Consider the following 18,272-nt stretch of genomic DNA (forward strand, 5'->3'; position numbering starts at 1 on the left):
GGAAGTGTAAAAAGAGACCACTCCACGCGCCCCACACCAATCCTCAAAGATGTGCCAAACCTGCACATAACCCAAGAGGGCAGAAATCACTTTAGCTGAATACCCCTTCTTACCTAGGCGAACCCTTTCAAGAGCCAAGCCATAAGACAAAAGGGACCCGGATCGAACATTGGAATGGGACCCTGAGTTAGAAGGTCATCCAAAAGAGGCAGAGGAAGGGGATCCGCCACCAGATGCCTCACCAGATCTGCGTACAACGGTCGAGTCCAATCCAGATCCACCAGGCCCTGATGGCGAATTATGTGGAGAAGAACTCAGCCAACTAATGACCACAGAGGGAACACATACAACAGCCCCTCTGTTGGCCATGGTTGAACCAGAGCATCCAGGCCCTCGGCCTGACCATCTCTGCGATGACTGAAGAAGCGGGGTGTTTTGGCGTTGACACTCGTGGCCATCAGGTCCATGAGGGACTGACCCCAAGACTGCACTATCACACGGGAGATAGGATTTAACAGACAGAGGAAAAGTATTTTTTGTTTATTTTGTTTACACCACAGGATCAGTGTGGGTAGGAGAGGGCAAAGGGGATAAGGAGAAATTAGGTTCTTACCTGCTAATTTACTTTCTTTTAGCTTCTCCAGAACAGTAGAGGTTAATCTTTACAAATGGGTATATATCCAATCATGACCAGCAGGTGGAGACTGAAAACAAAACTATGGGACAGTATAACATATACTCCCCTCTCTATTTACCTCAGTCTGCCGAATAGCCAAGCAGAACCAAGAACTGGAAAAACAGAAAGAAAACAATACTCCGAACAGGAGTAACAACTAACATATCCAAATGCTGTTGGAAAATGCAGAGGAGAAATACCCGAAGGAAAATGTCCCCACAGCTCGCCAGCTAAGCCAGCCGAGCCACAGCCACTGTTCTTTAATTCTCCCCGGCCCTAGAAAAATACTAGAACCCGCAGCAAAAAACAAAAACTGCCCGCGAAACAGCCCCAACAACACAACAATAACAACAACAGACAGGGTGGGGACCTCTACTGGTCTGGAGAAGCTAAAAGAAAGTAAATTAGCAGGTAAGAACCTAATTTCTCCTTCTTTAGCACTATCCAGACCAGTAGAGGTTAATCTTTACAAATGGGACGTACCAAAGCAGGCCCTCTCACGGGCGGGATCCCCGAAGGGCTGATACCAGAAAGCACAGATACTTACCGTAACAGGTGTTATCCAGGGACAGCAGGCAGATATTCTTAACGCATGGGTGACGTCACCGACGGAGCCCCCGGTACGGACCTTTTTAACTAGAAAGTTCTAGTTGGCTGCACCGCGCATGCGCGAGTGCCTTCCCGCCCGACGGAGGAGAGCGTGGTCCCCAGTTAAGATAAGCCAGCTAATAAGCCAACCCGGGGAGGAGGGTGGGACGTAAGAATATCTGCCTGCTGTCCCTGGATAACACCTGTTACGGTAAGTAACTGTGCTTTATCCCAGGACAAGCAGGCAGCATATTCTTAACGCATGGGTGACCTCCAAGCTAACAGAGAGGGAGGAGGGATGGTTGGCCATTAGGAAAATAAATTTTGTAACACAGATTGGCCGAAGTGTCCATCCCGTCTGGAGAAGGCATCCAGACAGTAGTGAGTAGTGAACGTGTGAACTGAGGACCAAGTGGCAGCCTTGAAGATTTCCTCGATGGGCGTGGAACGGAGGAAAGCCACAGAAGCAGCCATAGCTCTGACCCTGTGGGCCGTGACAGCACCTTCCAGTGAGAGACCGGCCCGAGCATAACAGAACGCAATACAGGCAGCAAGCCAGTTGGAAAGCGTCCGTTTAGAGACAGGACGACCTGGACGGTTAGGATCGAAGGTCAGAAAGAGCTGAGGGGACGAGTGGTGAGTCCTGGTACGGTCAAGGTAGTATGCAAGGGCACGCTTACAATCCAGCGTGTGCAACGCCTGTTCCCCAGGATGAGAATGGGGTTTAGGGAAAAAGACAGGCAACACAATGGACTGGTTGAGGTGAAAAGCCGAGACCACCTTGGGAAGGAATTTAGGATGGGTACGCAGAACCACCTTGTCATGGTGAAAAACAGTGAACGGTGGATCGGCGACCAGTGCGTGCATCTCACTAACCCTCCTGGCAGAGGTGATGGCAATGAGGAAAAGCACCTTCCATGTTAGAAGTTTGAGCGAAGTTGTGGCAAGAGGCTCAAAAGGGGGTTTCATGAGGGCTGATAAAACCACATTCAGGTCCCAGACGACAGAAGGAAGCTTCAGAGGTGGTTTGACATTGAAGAGGCCTCTCATGAACCGGGAAACCAGTGGATGAGCCGTGAGAGGTTTTCCGAGAATAGGCTCATGAAACGCAGTGATGGCACTGAGGTGGACTCTGATTGAGGTAGACTTGAGGCCAGCGTCGGACAGAGAGAGCAAATAGTCCAGTACAGTTTCCACCGCTAATGAGGTGGGATCGTGATGATGCAGTAGACACCAAGAGGAGAACCGGGTCCACTTCTGATGGTAACATTGGAGGGTGGCCGGTTTCCTGGAGGCATCCAAAATGCGACGGACAGGCTGAGACAGATTCTCTGGAGAGGTCAGCCCGAGAGAAACCAAGCTGTCAGGTGGAGCGAGGACAGGTTGGGATGTAGTAGAGACTGATGCTGCTGTGTAAGTAGAGTAGGAAACACAGGAAGAGGAATGGGCTCCCTGGAGCTGAGCTGGAGCAGGAGGGAGAACCAGTGTTGGCGAGGCCACCGAGGAGCGATGAGAATCATGGTGGCTCTGTCCCTGCGGAGTTTGAATAACGTCCGCAACATCAGAGGCAGTGGAGGAAAGGCATAGAGGAACCGATCCGTCCAGTCGAGCAGGAATGCATCTGGGGCCAGACGATGAGGAGAGTAGAGTCTGGAGCAGAACTGGGGCAGCTGATGATTGTGAGGAGCTGCAAAGAGGTCCACCTGAGGAGTGGCCCAGAGAGTGAAGATGGAGTGGAGTGTGAGAGGATCCAAGGTCCACTCGTGAGGTTGAAGGATGCGGCTGAGATTGTCGGCCAGGGAGTTCTGTTCGCCCTGGATATAGACGGCCTTGAGGAAGAAACTGCAGGCCGTGGCCCAGGTCCAGATGCGGATGGCCTCCTGACAGAGGAGGGGAGATCCGGTGCCGCCTTGCTTGTTTATGTAATACATGGCGACTTGGTTGTCTGTGCACAGGAGAAGAACCTGAGGGTAGAGAAGGTGCTGGAAGGCCTTGAGAGCATAGAACATGGCTCTCAGTTCCAGGAAATTGATGTGATGTAGACGCTCTTGAGGGGTCCAGAGACCCTGGGTGCTCAGATCTCCCAGGTGAGCTCCCCACGCATAGGGGGAGGCATCCGTGATGATGATCCTGGAGTGAGGGGGCAGATGAAAGAGGAGACCCCTGGAAAGATTTGAGGAGTTCAACCACCATTGAAGAGATTGCTGAAGAGACGATGTCACAGAGATGGGATGAGAAAGAGGATCCGTGGTCTGTGACCATTGGTTGGCCAGAGTCCATTGAGGTGTCCGGAGGTGGAGTCGTGCCAGAGGAAGCACATGGACCGTCGAGGCCATGTGGCCCAGGAGGATCATCATATGCCGAGCTGGAATAGAGCGACAAAGGAGCACCTGACGGCAGAGATGGAGCAGGGTCCGTTAGCGGTCGGAGGGAAGAAACGCCCTCATCAGAGTGGTGTCGAGAACTGCTCCAATGAACTGAAGTCGCTGTGTGGGAAGCAGATGCGACTTGGGGTAGTTGATCTCAAATCCCAGGAGATGGAGGAAAGAGATGATGTGTTGAGTGGCTTGTAGCACAAGCGGAGACGTAGGTGCTTTCACCAACCAATCGTCCAAGTAGGGGAACACCTGGAGGTTGTGAGACCTGAGGAAGGCCGCCACCACAATAAGGCACTTGGTTAACACCCTGGGCGATGATGCGAGGCCAAAGGGTAGCACTTTGTACTGATAGTGGCGGTGCTGTACCTGAAATCGGAGGTAGCGACGTGAAGTCAGATGGATTGGAATGTGAGTGTAGGCCTCTTTGAGGTCTAGGGAACATAGCCAGTGTTGAGAGAGAAGAGGGTAAAGCGTGGCCAGGGAGAGCATCCTGAACTTTTCCTTGACCAGACACTTGTTGAGGTCCCTGAGATCGAGGATGGGACGGAGGTCTCCCGTCTTCTTGGGTACCAGGAAGTAGCGGGAGTAGAATCCCTGACCCCTTTGGTCTGGGGGAACTTCTTCGATGGCATTGAGAAGAAGGAGGGATTGGATCTCCCTCAGGAGGAGTGGAGTTTGGGAGGAATGAGAAGCAGACTCTACGGGAGGATTGTCTGGTGGAAGAGTCTGGAAGTTGAGGGAGTAGCCGTGGTGGATGATGTTGAGTACCCACTGGTCTGATGTGATGACCTCCCAACGGTTGAGAAAAATTGTGAGGCGGCCTCCGATAGGTTGAGGAAGAGGCACCGAGGATTGGAGACTGGCTATGCTCTGGAGAAAAGAGTCAAAAGGGCTGAGATGGTTTTGACTGCGAGAGAGGCTTGGCCGGTTGGTGAGACTGTGAACGTGCTTGAGATTGGTGCTACTGACGTGGTCGGCGAGGCTGTTGATGCTGAGGCGGGTTGAGGGGTCTGGCCGAAAACCTGCGTTGGTAGGAAGACTGCTGTTTGTAGGGGCGAGCAGGTGGAGTCTTCTTTTTGGGTTTGATCAGGGTATCCCACCTGGTCTCGTGTGCCAAGAGTTTCTGGGTAGTTGAGTCCAGGGACTCCCCAAAGAGTTCATCACCAAGACAAGGTGCGTTGGCTAGGCGGTCCTGGTGATTGATATCAAGGTCAGAAACCCTCAGCCAGGCCAAGCGCCTCATGGCGACAGCCATGGCAGAGGCTCGAGAGGTCAGTTCAAAAGAGTCATAAATGGATCTCACCATAAATTTCCGGAGTTGGAGTAAGCTGGAAATTTGCTGTTGAAAAATCGGGATCTTACGCTCAGGGATGTACTTTTGGATGGAGGAGAGTTGTTGCACCAAATGCTTCAGATAGAAGGAGAAGTGGAAGGTGTAATTATTAGCTCTGTTGGCAAGCATGGAATTTTGATAAAGGCGCTTGCCAAATTTATCCATCGTTCTGCCTTCTCTGCCAGGAGGTGTGGAGGCATAGACACTTGAACCCTGGGTTTTCTTTAAGGTGGACTCCACAAGAAGGGATTCATGGGGCAGTTGAGGTTTATCGAACCCCGGGATAGGAATAACCCTGTACAAACTATCCAGTTTTCGAGGGGCACCCGGTACCGTGAGGGGGTTTTCCCAATTCTTGTAAAAAGTTTCCCGTAAGATGTCGTGTACGGGTAACTTTAAAAATTCCTTGGGAGGTTGTTCGAAGTCTAGGGCGTCAAGGAAAGCCTGGGATTTCTTAGAATCGGACTCTAAAGGGATAGATAGAGCTGCCGACATTTCCCTTAGAAATTTTGTGAACGAGGACTGTTCAGGTTTGGAACTGGTATCGACCATCGAGGGTTCCTCGTCTGTTGATGAAGCCTCATCATCGGTACCGGGTGGGGATTCTTCCCATAAGTCCGGGTCCCTGACGTCGGTGTGCACTGGGCGGGACGGTGGTGTGGACGGCTCAGTGTGGCGAGTCTTAGAGAGAGATTTGCCAGAGCGCATCGAGACGGTACCGGGGGAAGAAGACCGGTGCCGGTCCTGGTCACGGGGGGACTGTTGTCGGTCTCGATGTCGGGGAGGGTCTGCATCAGAGCGGGGTTGCACCGGAGGATGAAGTGGTTCAGCCGCGAGTACCGGCATGGAGGTGTTCAACGGTACCAATGGTGTCGACACCGGTGGTATGGTGCGAGGCTCGGGCCGGTCCGGTACCGGAAGGAGCGGGGCCAATATTGCGGGCAACAAGTGCTGGAGTTGCTGTTGAAGTTGTTCCTGCAATTGACTATGGAGTATGGCCGCAATGCGGTCGTCCAGAGGAGGCACCGGTACCGCTTTTTTCTTTTTCGGTACCATAGGTGCCGCTCCATGCCCCGGCGATGAGGAGGCCGATGACGAGGCACTCACCGAGATCGGGGCGGAGCGTTTGCGGGGTCGGCGTGATGCCGGGAGGACCGGCGTCGCCGGTGTGGCAGGAGGGCGCTCAAGGGAAGTGGAAGGCTTCTTAGCCGGCTTACCTGGTACCAGCGACCCCGAGGATGGATCAGGCGTCGAAGTAGTCGGTGCCGACTTTTGTGGTGCTGATGACGGCGCGGCCGATTCCATGGCAGACCCGGTACCGAACAGGATGTTCTGTTGGATCTGTCTATTTTTTAAAGTACGTTTTTTAAGAGTAGCACAGCGGGTGCAGGTATCAGCCCGAAGCTCTGTACCCAGGCACTGTAGGCACCAATTGTGCGGGTCAGTGAGAGAGATCGTGCACACCGCTGGCACTTCTTAAAGCCCGGCTGAGGGGGCATGAAGGGAAACACGGCCTCCGCAAAATCAAAACCGGAGGCCTGTATGGTGGCAACAGGCCCCGCCGGGGCTGGCCTGAAAAATAAAAGAAAATAAAGTTTTTGGTTTTTTTTTTTTTTACAAAAAAATAACGAAAAAGAAACCCGAAGGGAAAAAGAACAAAAAAGGAAGAATTTCGCGAGCGGGAAGGCAAAATCTGAAATTTCAACGGCCGTTGAAACACATGCGTCTTCTTCGCTCTGCGGAAACGAAGAAACTGGGGACCATGCTCTCCTCCGTCGGGCGGGAAGGCACTCGCGCATGCGCGGTGCGGCCAACTAGAACTTTCTAGTTAAAAAGGTCCGTACCGGGGCTCCGTCGGTGACGTCACCCATGCGTTAAGAATATGCTGCCTGCTTGTCCTGGGATAACACGCTCACCGAACACCGCGTCCCGACGCGCCTGAACATCTCCCCGATAATGTCTAACAAAGGAATGCAAGGAGGACCAAACTGCAGCCTTACAAATATCCACTGGAGGCACGAGCGACGACTCAGCCCAAGAAGCCGCCTGACCCCGAGTGGAATGAGCCTTGAGAAACTCCGGAACAGGCTTCTGTCTCAGAAGATAAGCGGAAGCAATCATCTCCTTGATCCAGCGTGCAATAGTAGCCTTAGAAGCGCCAGCCCCCCGACGAGGACCCGCCAGAAGGACAAAGAGATGATTGGATTTCCGGAATTCCCAGGTCCGCTGCACATAAGAGCGGAGGACCCGACCGACATCCAACTTGCGCAGCTGCCGTTGCTCAGAAGAGCCCTCCCGACTACCCAAGACCGGGAGGACCACCGATTGATTGACATGAAAAGGAGAAACTACTTTCGGCAGAAAGGAAGGAACAGGCCGCAAGACAACCCGCTCTCTCAAAAATTCCAAGAAGGGAGCCCTACAAGAGAAAGCCTGAAGCTCAGAAACTCGCCTAGCGGAAGTAATGGCCACCAAAAAGACCGCCTTCAGAGTAAGGTCCTTCAAAGAACAGCCATCCAACGGCTCGAAAGGCGGGCGCACCAACACAGAGAGAACCAGATTAAGATCCCAAGAGGGAACAGAGGGCTGTAGGGGAGGCCTGAGCAACTTGGCCGCCCGCAAAAAACGAATCACATCAGGAATGGCCGACAAACGCTGACCTGTCACCAACCCTCGAAAAGCCGACAGGGCCGCAAGTTGAACCCGGAAAGAAGACCAAGCCAGGCCTCTATCCAGGCCATCCTGCAAGAACTCTAGAATGTTAGGCAGAGAAGCGCGAAAAGAGGCCACTCCCCGCGCCCGGCACCATCCCTCAAAGAGACACCAAACCCGCACATAAGCCCGAGAGGTAGAAAGCCTCCGGGACCCCAAGAGTGTAGAGATCACCTTATCTGAATACCCCTTCTTACTAAGGCGACCCCTTTCAAGACCCAAGCCGTAAGACAGAAGGGAGACGGGTCGAACATGGGAATGGGACCCTGCGTCAGAAGATCGTCCAAGAGAGGGAGAGGAAGAGGATCCGCCACCAGATGCCTCACCAGATCCGCATACCACGGACGTCGAGGCCAATCTGGAGCCACCAGAACCACCAGACCCGGATGGTGAACAATGCGAAGAAGTACTCTGCCCACTAATGGCCAAGGAGGGAACACATACAACAGCCCCTCCGTTGGCCACGGTTGGACCAGAGCATCCAGACCCTCGGCCAGACCGTCCCTGCGACGACTGAAGAAGCGGGGCACTTTGGCGTTGCCACTCGTGGCCATCAGGTCCATCAGGGGCTGCCCCCAAGCCTGCACTACCAACTGAAACGCCACGGCGCCAAGACACCACTCTCCTGGATCCAGGAAGTGACGACTGAGGAAGTCCGCCTGAACATTTTCTACCCCGGCTATGTGAGAGGCCGAGAGGTCCAGAAGATGGGACTCCGCCCAAACCATGAGCCGAGCCGCCTCCTGCGCCACCTGAGTGCTCTTGGTGCCCCTCTGACGATTGGCATAAGCCACCGCCGTGGCATTGTCCGACAGTACTCTGACCGACTTGCCCAACAAAAGGGAGTGGAAAGCTAACAGCGCCAGACGGTCCGCTCTGGTCTCCAACACGTTGATCGACCAGGAGGCCTCCTCCGTGGACCAGGTGCCCTGAGCTGAGTGACCCAAACACTGAGCCCCCCAACCGAGGAGACTCGCATCCGTAAGGAGCACCGTCCACTGCGGAAGATCCAGATCCACCCCATGAACCAGGTGAGGGGTCCGGAGCCACCAACGCAGACTGCAGCGCGCCATGCCTCGCAGGGGAACAGTAACATCCAACCCGTGCCTCTGGGGAGACCACCCCCGGAGCAGAGCATACTGGAGAGGACGCATGTGGGCCCGCGCCCACCTCACCACGTCCAGGGACGCCGCCATCGACCCCAAGACTTGGAGGAAATCTCGCGCCCGAGGACACCGGGACGCCAAAAGCAGGCGAATCTGAGATTGCAATTTGCTCACCCGGGCCTCTGGAAGGAAGACCTTCCCCAAGGAGGTGTCGAACAAAACCCCAAGGTACTCCAGACGCTGAGCCGGGACCAACCGACTCTTGGAAAAGTTGACCACCCAGCCCAGCGACCGGAGAAACTCCACCACCCGAGCCGTAACCCGGGAGCTCTCCTGCAACGACTTTGCCCGAATCAACCAGTCCTCCAGGTAGGGGTGTACCAGAATGCCCTCCGACCGCAAGGCTGCCGCGACGACCACCATCACCTTGGTGAACATCCGGGGAGCCGTGGCCAGACTAAAGGGAAGCGCACAGAACTGATAGTGCCGACCCAAGATCGCAAAGCGAAGGAAGCGCTGATGAGAGGCCCGAATGGGAACATGCAAGTAGGCCTCCGTCAGATCGAGAGAAGTGAGAAACTCCCCCGGCTGAACCGCCAGAATGACCGACCGCAGAGTTTCCATGCGGAAAGAGGGAATCCTGAGAGCCCTGTTGACCCCTTTCTAATCCAGGATGAGCCGAAAGGTCCCCTCCTTCTTGGACACCACAAAGTAAATGGAGTACCTGCCGGTGCCCCACTCCGGAGGGGGCACCAGAACAACTGCCTTGAGATCTATCAAGCGCTGAAGGGTCTGGCGAAAAGCCTGCGTCTTCCAAGGAGTCTGACATGGAGAGGCGAGGAAAAGGTCTGGCAGAGAGCGGGCGAACTCCAGGGCATAACCGTCCCGCACCACCTCCAGGACCCACTGATCGGACGTGATCTCGGCCCATTTGGGGAAATATTCGCGAAGCCGGGCCCCCACCAGAACCAAAGGGGGCGCCGGCAAGGAGTCATTGTGCAGGACGGGAAGCAGGGGAACCGGCGGAGGGATTCCCTGCCCCCCAACAGGCCCCCCGAAAGGGCTGCATGCGCTGGAAGAACCGACCCCGGGAAAACCCTGGAGCCGGGAAAGAAGCAGCCCCACGCCCAGGGCGATACTTGCGAAACTCCCGCAAACGCCCCTGGGCAGCGCCACCCCGAGACGCAGGGCGGGCACGGTCCTCAGGCACGGTCCTCAGGTCCGTCAGAGTCTGAATCAACTTATCCAATTCCTCCCCAAACAAAAAAGACCACCAGAAGGGAAATTTAGTAAGCTTAGCTTTGGACGCAGCATCCGCCGACCAAGCGCGCAGCCACAAAATACGCCGTGCGGCCACGCCAAAGGCCATAGACTTAGCCGAGATCCGCACCAAGTCATAAAGAGCATCTGAGAGGAACGAGGCAGCCATCTCAATCTTCGCCACCTCCTGATCCACCAAAGACCAGTCATCAGACTCCCGATCCAGGACACGCTCAGCCCACCGAAACACGGCGCGAGCGACCAGCCCCCCACAAATAGCCGCCTGGACCCCAAAGGCAGAGACCTGAAAATTTTGCTTAAAGATGTTCTCCAACTTGCGCTCCTCAGAGTCCCGCAAGGCAGAACCGCCCTCAACAGGCACGGTATGCCGCTTAGAAATTGCCGAGACCACCGCGTCTATGACTGGCGATGCTAAAGTAGCCCGATCCCCCTCTGGGATGGGATACAAACGAGCCATGCTGCGCGCCAAACGAAACGGCGCCTCCGGCATTTTCCACTGTTCCAGTATAATATTCCGAATATCCTGATGCATAGGAAAAGAGCGGGAAAAGGAACGGATCCCCCGTAGCAGAGGGTCCCCCACACGCGGAGTCTCCGGCGGCGCATTCTCAAAACGCAACACCAAAGAAACCTGTTGAATCAGGTCCGGCAGCTCATCTCTCTGTAAAAGGCGCACCACGTACACCTCTTCGCCGGAGGACGGGAAACCCGACAACCCGCCACCAGCAGCCGTCCCCTCGAGAGGGTCCTGGAAATCCTCAGAAGGGTCCAGGTCCTCATCCAGACCGACACGCTCCTCCGACCATAAATCCTCGTCCCACGACACCCGCGGACACTTGGACAAGGGAGGAGGAGGAGGAGGGGACGCCACAACAGACGAGAGAGGCAAAGCCGCAGGGAGCGCGGAGGAAACCCCACTCCCCGAAACCCCCTGAGCGCATCCGAGACCCCCAGCCGCCTGAAAATAGGCTCTGCACAAAGAAAAAAAGAAATCAGGAGAAAAACTCCCCGAGGGTCCCAAGGGACTCCCTGCCACAGCAGGGGACCCAGCAGAAACCTGCCCCTGTTTTTCCAATACAGGGGGAAGGTCACCTGAGGTGGAAGACAAAATGGAGGGGCCAGACTGAGAAGATGGCGACTTTCCCGCCAAAAATGCTCCCTCCATAGCCTGTAGCGGCTGAGAAATCTGAACAGTCCCAGCCACTAAAACAGGCAAGCCGGCATCAGCTGTCAAAACATCAGCTGAGAGGGAATCCCCCGGCGGCTCGGGGAATCCCTCCGTGGGCGGTTGGGGAAGACCGGGCTTCCCCACTGCTCCCAGCCGACTCGCGAGGCACCATCGGCGGGGAGCTCTGGGCGCCTGCAGCCGCTGCCGACGGAGCTCCTCCACCGCACCGGCCTGAACACCGCTTGCACAGGCCGGCCGCGAGTGCCTCGCGCCTGGAGCACAATGAGCACGTTTTCCCTTTAGAAGTGCTCATTGCTCCATACGCGACCTAGCTATAAAAAAGTGCCGGTTAAAAATACAGTAAAATACAGTTTTCTTAAAGGGAAACAACCCTCCAGACCAGCACTACCTCAGGATTTTTTTTTTTTACAGAACAGACTCCCCACAGACTCTCGAAGCAATATGCCTTGCTTGATTTAGGGGGCAAGGCTTACTGCTGAGGCTCCTCTAGAAAAAAGTGTGGGGAGGTGGAGGAAGTGGTGGGAGGGACCCCGCCGGGTTTGACACCCCGAGGTCGGACAAACCCCCAAACAGGGCCCGCCCAAGCTCCGTCCGGCCAAAAACAGGGACAATAAACCCCCTAAACAAATTCCAACAGCCCTACCAAGGGAGATTGGTACAGATCACATCAACACCTGCTGGAGACTGAAAGAAGACTGAGGTAAATAGAGAGGGGAGTATATGATATACTGTCCCACAGTTTTGTTTTCAGTCTCCACCTGCTGGTCATGATTGGATATATACCCATTTGTAAAGATTAACCTCTACTGGTCTGGAGAGTGCTAAAGAAAAAGGCTTTAAAAGGGGTGAAGAGGCTATAAAATAAACCCACCATGATGTTTGAAAAAAAAAAAATAAAAAAAATAAAAATAAAAAACCACACACACACACACACACAAAAAAATACACCCAATTGGGCAGGAAAATCGATTCAATAGGCTGAATCAAATCAAATTTTTTTTTCCTGAATTGGGCTGTTAAAAACTGTAAGCTTCTAGAATGGACTGGAAGCTCACTGGCTAAGACCACTGACTGCCTTAGGGTTCATATTTCATATCAAGAAAGCAGCTCTCTACAGGCTGTGTACATCTCAAGCAACAGAGGCAGCCTTCTACAGGCTGCTCACTGCAAAACTAACACTTAACCTGTTCACTTAACCTCACTGTGAACTTACATGCAGCTCTTATTCAGGAACTGCTCTTACTGCTAGGGAAATTCATGCGCTTAACCTCACTACTCCTGATGCATGAATTTACCCCAGGCTACAAATAAATAAACAAACAAACTTTGCCTAGGTTAGCATTTCTGGCTTCCCGGCTGATGCTTACGGTTAATCTTTAAAAAGGAAAACCAAACAGCAAAATACTTACTTCTGAGAATTCATTGCTTGATGTAACATTGAATCTGACAGCAGATTTGGGGTTTGAACTCCTACACCTCCATTCACTCCCATGGGATTAGCACCTTTAAAACAAACACAGAAAGTTGTGTAAATTTCCAAGTCAGAGGAACATCATAAGAACATAAGAATAGCCTTACTGGGTCAGACCAACGGTCCATCAAGCCCAGTAGCCCGCTTTCACGGTAGCCAATCCAGGTCGCTACCTGGCCAAAACCTTGCCTCCTGGTAGCTCTCAAAAAAACAATTTCAAGAGACACCATTCACAAAGTGAAAATAATACTTCCTGACACTAATCAAATGCAAGAGAAATGGTAATAAAACTCTTCCTACGTTCATTGCGGAACTGGGTAGAAATTATGCCCTGTTTAACCTTCCATTACAATAAACCCAGTATGAAATACAAGCCTATTTCAAAACCTTCTCCCTCTGCACTACCTATGTACTATCACATGCATATAATTTTGTGGCTACCATTATGTATTAATATAAGAGCTGCTGACATATTGTACAGCTAACTAGCTACAAGCTAGAGAATTACACGGGGAAAAATTTTGTCCCTGTCCCCGCAACCACTGTCCCCACGACCACTGTCCCTGCCTCTGCGACTACTGTCCCCGTAGCATCCATACAAGCAAGCCTCAGTACTGCCATATTTAGCTTATTCCTTCCTTATAAATCAAAGTTCTGGCTGCTGAACTAGAGAAAGAGATGTTCAGCTGGTAGGGCTTTGTTTATAAATTTTTATCAACACAACTAATATACAACTTTATCCTAAAGCAAAAAAAAAAAAAAAGATAGAATTTTTTCTACCTTTGTTGTCTGGTTTCTGCTTTCTTCATCTTCTCATTCAATTCCTTCCATCTACTGCCTGTCTTCTCTGCGTCTTCCATTTGCTCTGTTACTTTGCCTCTCTTCACACACACACACCACAATTGGTCTGGCACCCATCTTCTTCCCTCCACTCCCCCCATAGTTTTGCATCTGTCTTCTTCCCTTCCAGTGTCTTCTTCCCACTCTCTGTTCCCCATTTCCCTTCAGCGTTTGTTCTTCTTCACCCTCCTTCAGCGTCTGTTCCATTCCTTTCCACCACCATCCTTCCCTCTCGCCACCTCCTTCAGCGTCTGTTCCTTTCTACCGCCTGGTGCAGTCGGACCATCTCCCTCTTACCTTCGTGGCATGTTACAATGTAATTTGTGCAAGCCGCCAGAGCCTGCGAGCTTGGTCCCGTCCCATCCCCACAAACCATCTCGCTTCTGTGTTCCTATTTTCCCCATTTCTAATATCTTCCTTATGTATTTGGCATTGCCCCCCCTCCCCATGTCCATAAACCATCCCCATGTATGTCCCCTTTATGTCTCTGTCCCTATGCCCCCATGCACATAATTTCCCCTCTGTTTCTGTTACCTTCCTGTGTCCAGATTTCCCCTCTCTTCCTCTTCCAAAACAATGTGTCTCTTCTCTGCAACCCCATTAAGCTTCTTTCCCTTTTTCTCCCCCCTCTGCTTCCAGCATCTGGCTCACCTGCCTGTCCTCCCCTTTCTTTCTTGCAGTCGGTTTCTTTCTCTTGCTCTTCATCCCTTTGGCCCAGCATCTCTTTCCCTTTCATTCCCTCCTTCCTAGTACAGAAATCCCACCTATCCCCACCTGTCCCCGCCAGGACCCTCTCTGTCCCCACCTGTTCCCACAAGGAATTACCTCCATCCCCGCCTGTCCCCATAAAAAGCAGCAATTACTTCTGACAGGATCATCAATTTCACAGTTTCTTTTGCTGTTTTCCTTGAGGAATCTCTTTGGTGGAACCCTTTTTTTGTTTTCTGTTCAGGTAATTAACTTATAAACCCCCTCTTTTACTAAGGCTGACGTGTCCATTATATTATATGGTGAACCCTGCTTCCAAAGCCTTCCATCCCCGTAGGAATCCCGTTGGCTAGAGGGGGGTCCCCGTGGGAGTCCAGTGAGCCAGAAGGAGGTCCCCGTGGGAGTCCCATGGGTTAGGGGGGGATTCCCGCGATCCCCGTTCCCGTGCAGACCTCTACTTCCTAGTGTGAGCCGGGAACACGCGTGATCACGGATCGCGCGGTCCAGCTGCCTCCTCCCGCCTAATCGCAGCGTTCTGCCATCTCCCTCCCTCCACCTCACCTTAGGTGCCGACTTTAATTCTTCTACTCCCAGCTGCACGCACGGCTGCTTGAATTGTTGAACCTTTTCCTCTGACGCAACCAGAAACAGGAAGTTGCATCAGAGGAGATAATTCAACAACTCAAGCAGCCGCGCGTGCAGCTGGGAGAAGAAGAATTAAGTCGTGGCACCTAAGGTGAGGTGGAGGGAGGGAGATGGCAGGACGCGGCAATCAGGTGGAGATGCTGGACCGCGCAATCAGTGATTGCTTCACAGCAGAGACAAGACCGTTCACCGCTCCACGGGGTGGTGAATGGCCTTGTCCCCATCCCTGCAGTGACCACTATTTTTTTTCTCTCCCCATCATTCTCTACTACAAGCTATCACTACTTGTATTTCAAACTGATTTTTTGCAATGACAAATTACAACCCATAAAACATACAGTGTAAGAAAAGACTATTTGGGTGCATTCATGAAAATAAGCAGCACGGAGCACCTGCAGGCAGCTGGTGGGCCATATGCTACCTTAATGTGCTGCCCTATAATAGAAATGTTACCTAATCTAGATGAGAATGGGGATAAAGGGCTGTCAACTGATATAACCTGAATAGTTTTTAGCTTCTGAATCCTGCGGTTCTGTTGGACAACTAACTGCCTGTTAGCAAAGTGCAATGACATGGAAAAATACATAGGTGAAGAAGGTTTTTATAGTAAATGAAAAATAGATGACAACATATGTACTAACTTGTCCACCTTATCTGCCTAGTTATTCTTGTCCACACTGCTCTAACTCAGCATTTCTCATCATGTGGTACACATACCCCTGGGGATATGTGGGCCACTTGTTGAGAGTACACAGCATGGCCGCCGCGGAGAATATTCCCTGCCCGCCCGTCGAAGCTGCGCTACTGCCGAGGATCCTTCCTTGCTGCCCGCCGCACCTGCTGAAGCCACTGCTGGGAATTCTTGCTCGGCCCCCTCTCCTTCCTCCCAAAGCTGACCCACAGGGCTTTCCTCTGATGTCAGAGGGGTAGAAGTGTTCCCAGTTACCTCCTTGCCGCACTCGCTCCTTCAGCAGCTTGGTGCGGTGACGCACAGCCGGCAGTGGTTCACACGCTGCATGTAACTTTCCCAGAAATCTTCTCTACAATGTCAGAGCTGGCGTCAGAGAGAAGGCTTGTGGGTCAGCCAAGTACAACATGTGAATCGCTGCCGACTGTGCATCCCCCTCAACAAGCCGCTGAAAGAAGATGGAGCAAGTGCAGCTCGAACAAGTAAGGGGACACAATTTTTCTGGAACAAAGGGAGAAAGGGGGGAAATGAGCACTGGGGGTTGACAACAGCTAGAAGACTGGGAGGGGAAGGGGACACAAACTCAACTCAGAAGGAAGGGAGGTGGCATGAACATGGGACGCAGAAGGGAGGGGACATTAACTTGGGACACAGAAGGGAGGGAATAGAAAGAGAGAATTGTTGGGCATGAGTGTGTGAGTGAGAGGGAAAGAGATGATGAACCAAGAACAAACAAAAACCGACTGGAAAAAAATCAACAAACTATACAAAAATCTACTAAAAGACTCTTTCTCCGGCCCCCTCTGCACAAGGAGAGGAGCGTGGGAGCCCTGCTCCGCCCCCCTCCCAGCACAGGAGAGCCGACTTTGAAAAGACTCCACCGAAGGAACCCTGCCTCTTTCTCCGGCCCCCTCTGCACAAGGAGAGGAGCGTGGGAGCCCTGCTCCGCCCCCCTCCCAGCACAGGAGAGCCGACTTTGAAAAGACTCCACCGAAGGAACCCTGCCTCTTTCTCCGGCCCCCTCTGCACAAGGAGAGGAGCGTGGAAGCCCTGCTCCGCCCCCCTCCCAGCACAGGAGAGCCGACTTTGAAAAGACTCCACCGAAGGAACCCTGCCTCTTTCTCCGGCCCCCTCTGCACAAGGAGAGGAGCGTGGGAGCCCTGCTCCGCCCCCCTCCCAGCACAGGAGAGCCGACTTTGAAAAGACTCCACCGAAGGAACCCTGCCTCTTTCTCCGGCCCCCTCTGCACAAGGAGAGGAGCGTGGGAGCCCTGCTCCGCCCCCCTCCCAGCACAGGAGAGCCGACTTTGAAAAGACTCCACCGAAGGAACCCTGCCTCTTTCTCCGGCCCCCTCTGCACAAGGAGAGGAGCGTGGGAGCCCTGCTCCGCCCCCCTCCCAGCACAGGAGAGCCGACTTTGAAAAGACTCCACCGAAGGAACCCTGCCTCTTTCTCCGGCCCCCTCTGCACAAGGAGAGGAGCGTGGGAGCCCTGCTCCGCCCCCCTCCCAGCACAGGAGAGCCGACTTTGAAAATACTCCACCGAAGGAACCCTGCCTCTTTCTCCGGCCCCCTCTGCACAAGGAGAGGAGCGTGGGAGCCCTGCTCCGCCCCCCTCCCAGCACAGGAGAGCCGACTTTGAAAAGACTCCACCGAAGGAACCCTGCCTCTTTCTCCGGCCCCCTCTGCACAAGGAGAGGAGCGTGGGAGCCCTGCTCCGCCCTCCTCCCAGCACAGGAGAGCCGACTTTGAAAAGACTCCACCGAAGGAACCCTGCCTCTTTCTCCGGCCCCCTCTGCACAAGGAGAGGAGCGTGGGAGCCCTGCTCCGCCCCCCTCCCAGCACAGGAGAGCCGACTTTGAAAAGACTCCACCGAAGGAACCCTGCCTCTTTCTCCGGCCCCCTCTGCACAAGGAGAGGAGCGTGGGAGCCCTGCTCCGCCCCCCTCCCAGCACAGGAGAGCCGACTTTGAAAATACTCCACCGAAGGAACCCTGCCTCTTTCTCCGGCCCCCTCTGCACAAGGAGAGGAGCGTGGGAGCCCTGCTCCGCCCCCCTCCCAGCACAGGAGAGCCGACTTTTCTAAAAAAAAAAAAAAAAAAAAAAAAAAAAAAAAAAAACTGCACCGGAGGAATCCTGCCTCTTAGTGGGCGCCTTCGTGGAGCACCTGAGAGGAGCACCAGCGGACCTTAGAGACGTGAGCACCTACACCCCGGAGACCACTCCACCGGACCTCCTGCCTACCTCCAATATAAGGTAAGGAGCGAAAGATACCCCGCTCCTCCCCCTCCAACCAGGTCTCTAAGAGAGACCCACTCCCTCTACCTAACAACCCAAACACTCCAAACCAGACATCAAACATGAAGCCCTCCCGAAATACACACAAAATAGCTACCATCCTGATAATCCTCCTCATTTCTAGCTGGAATACAACAGCAAACAACCTACCCACCACAACCTCAACCGCAAGCACAACCAACTTCCAAACCCCCAACAGAAGAATACTCACACCAAGATACCCAAACCACCACACCAACAATCAACACCCCATCACTGTTATCTGGAGAAGAAGATCAACACCCCCGAAAACAAAACCTCAAACAACCACCACAACACTCATATACCCGGAAACAACTTACTTTCCACAGTCCAACACGACC

General features: G+C 53.3%; 1 protein-coding gene across 4 annotated transcripts in view; it reads right to left on the reverse strand.

Annotated features, from left to right (window-relative positions):
* Positions 1-18,272, reverse strand: part of EP300 (E1A binding protein p300) — a 532,137-nt gene that overhangs the window by 334,143 nt on the left and 179,722 nt on the right. For all 4 annotated transcript variants that reach the window (XM_033935072.1, XM_033935073.1, XM_033935071.1 and 1 more), the window contains exon 7: positions 12,673-12,766. In XM_033935072.1, coding sequence (XP_033790963.1) covers positions 12,673-12,766 — 94 coding nt within the window. The remainder of the gene's footprint in view (positions 1-12,672; positions 12,767-18,272) is intronic.

The sequence above is a fragment of the Geotrypetes seraphini genome, chromosome 2 (genome assembly GCF_902459505.1).
Source record: "Geotrypetes seraphini chromosome 2, aGeoSer1.1, whole genome shotgun sequence".
NCBI lineage: Eukaryota > Metazoa > Chordata > Amphibia > Gymnophiona > Dermophiidae > Geotrypetes > Geotrypetes seraphini.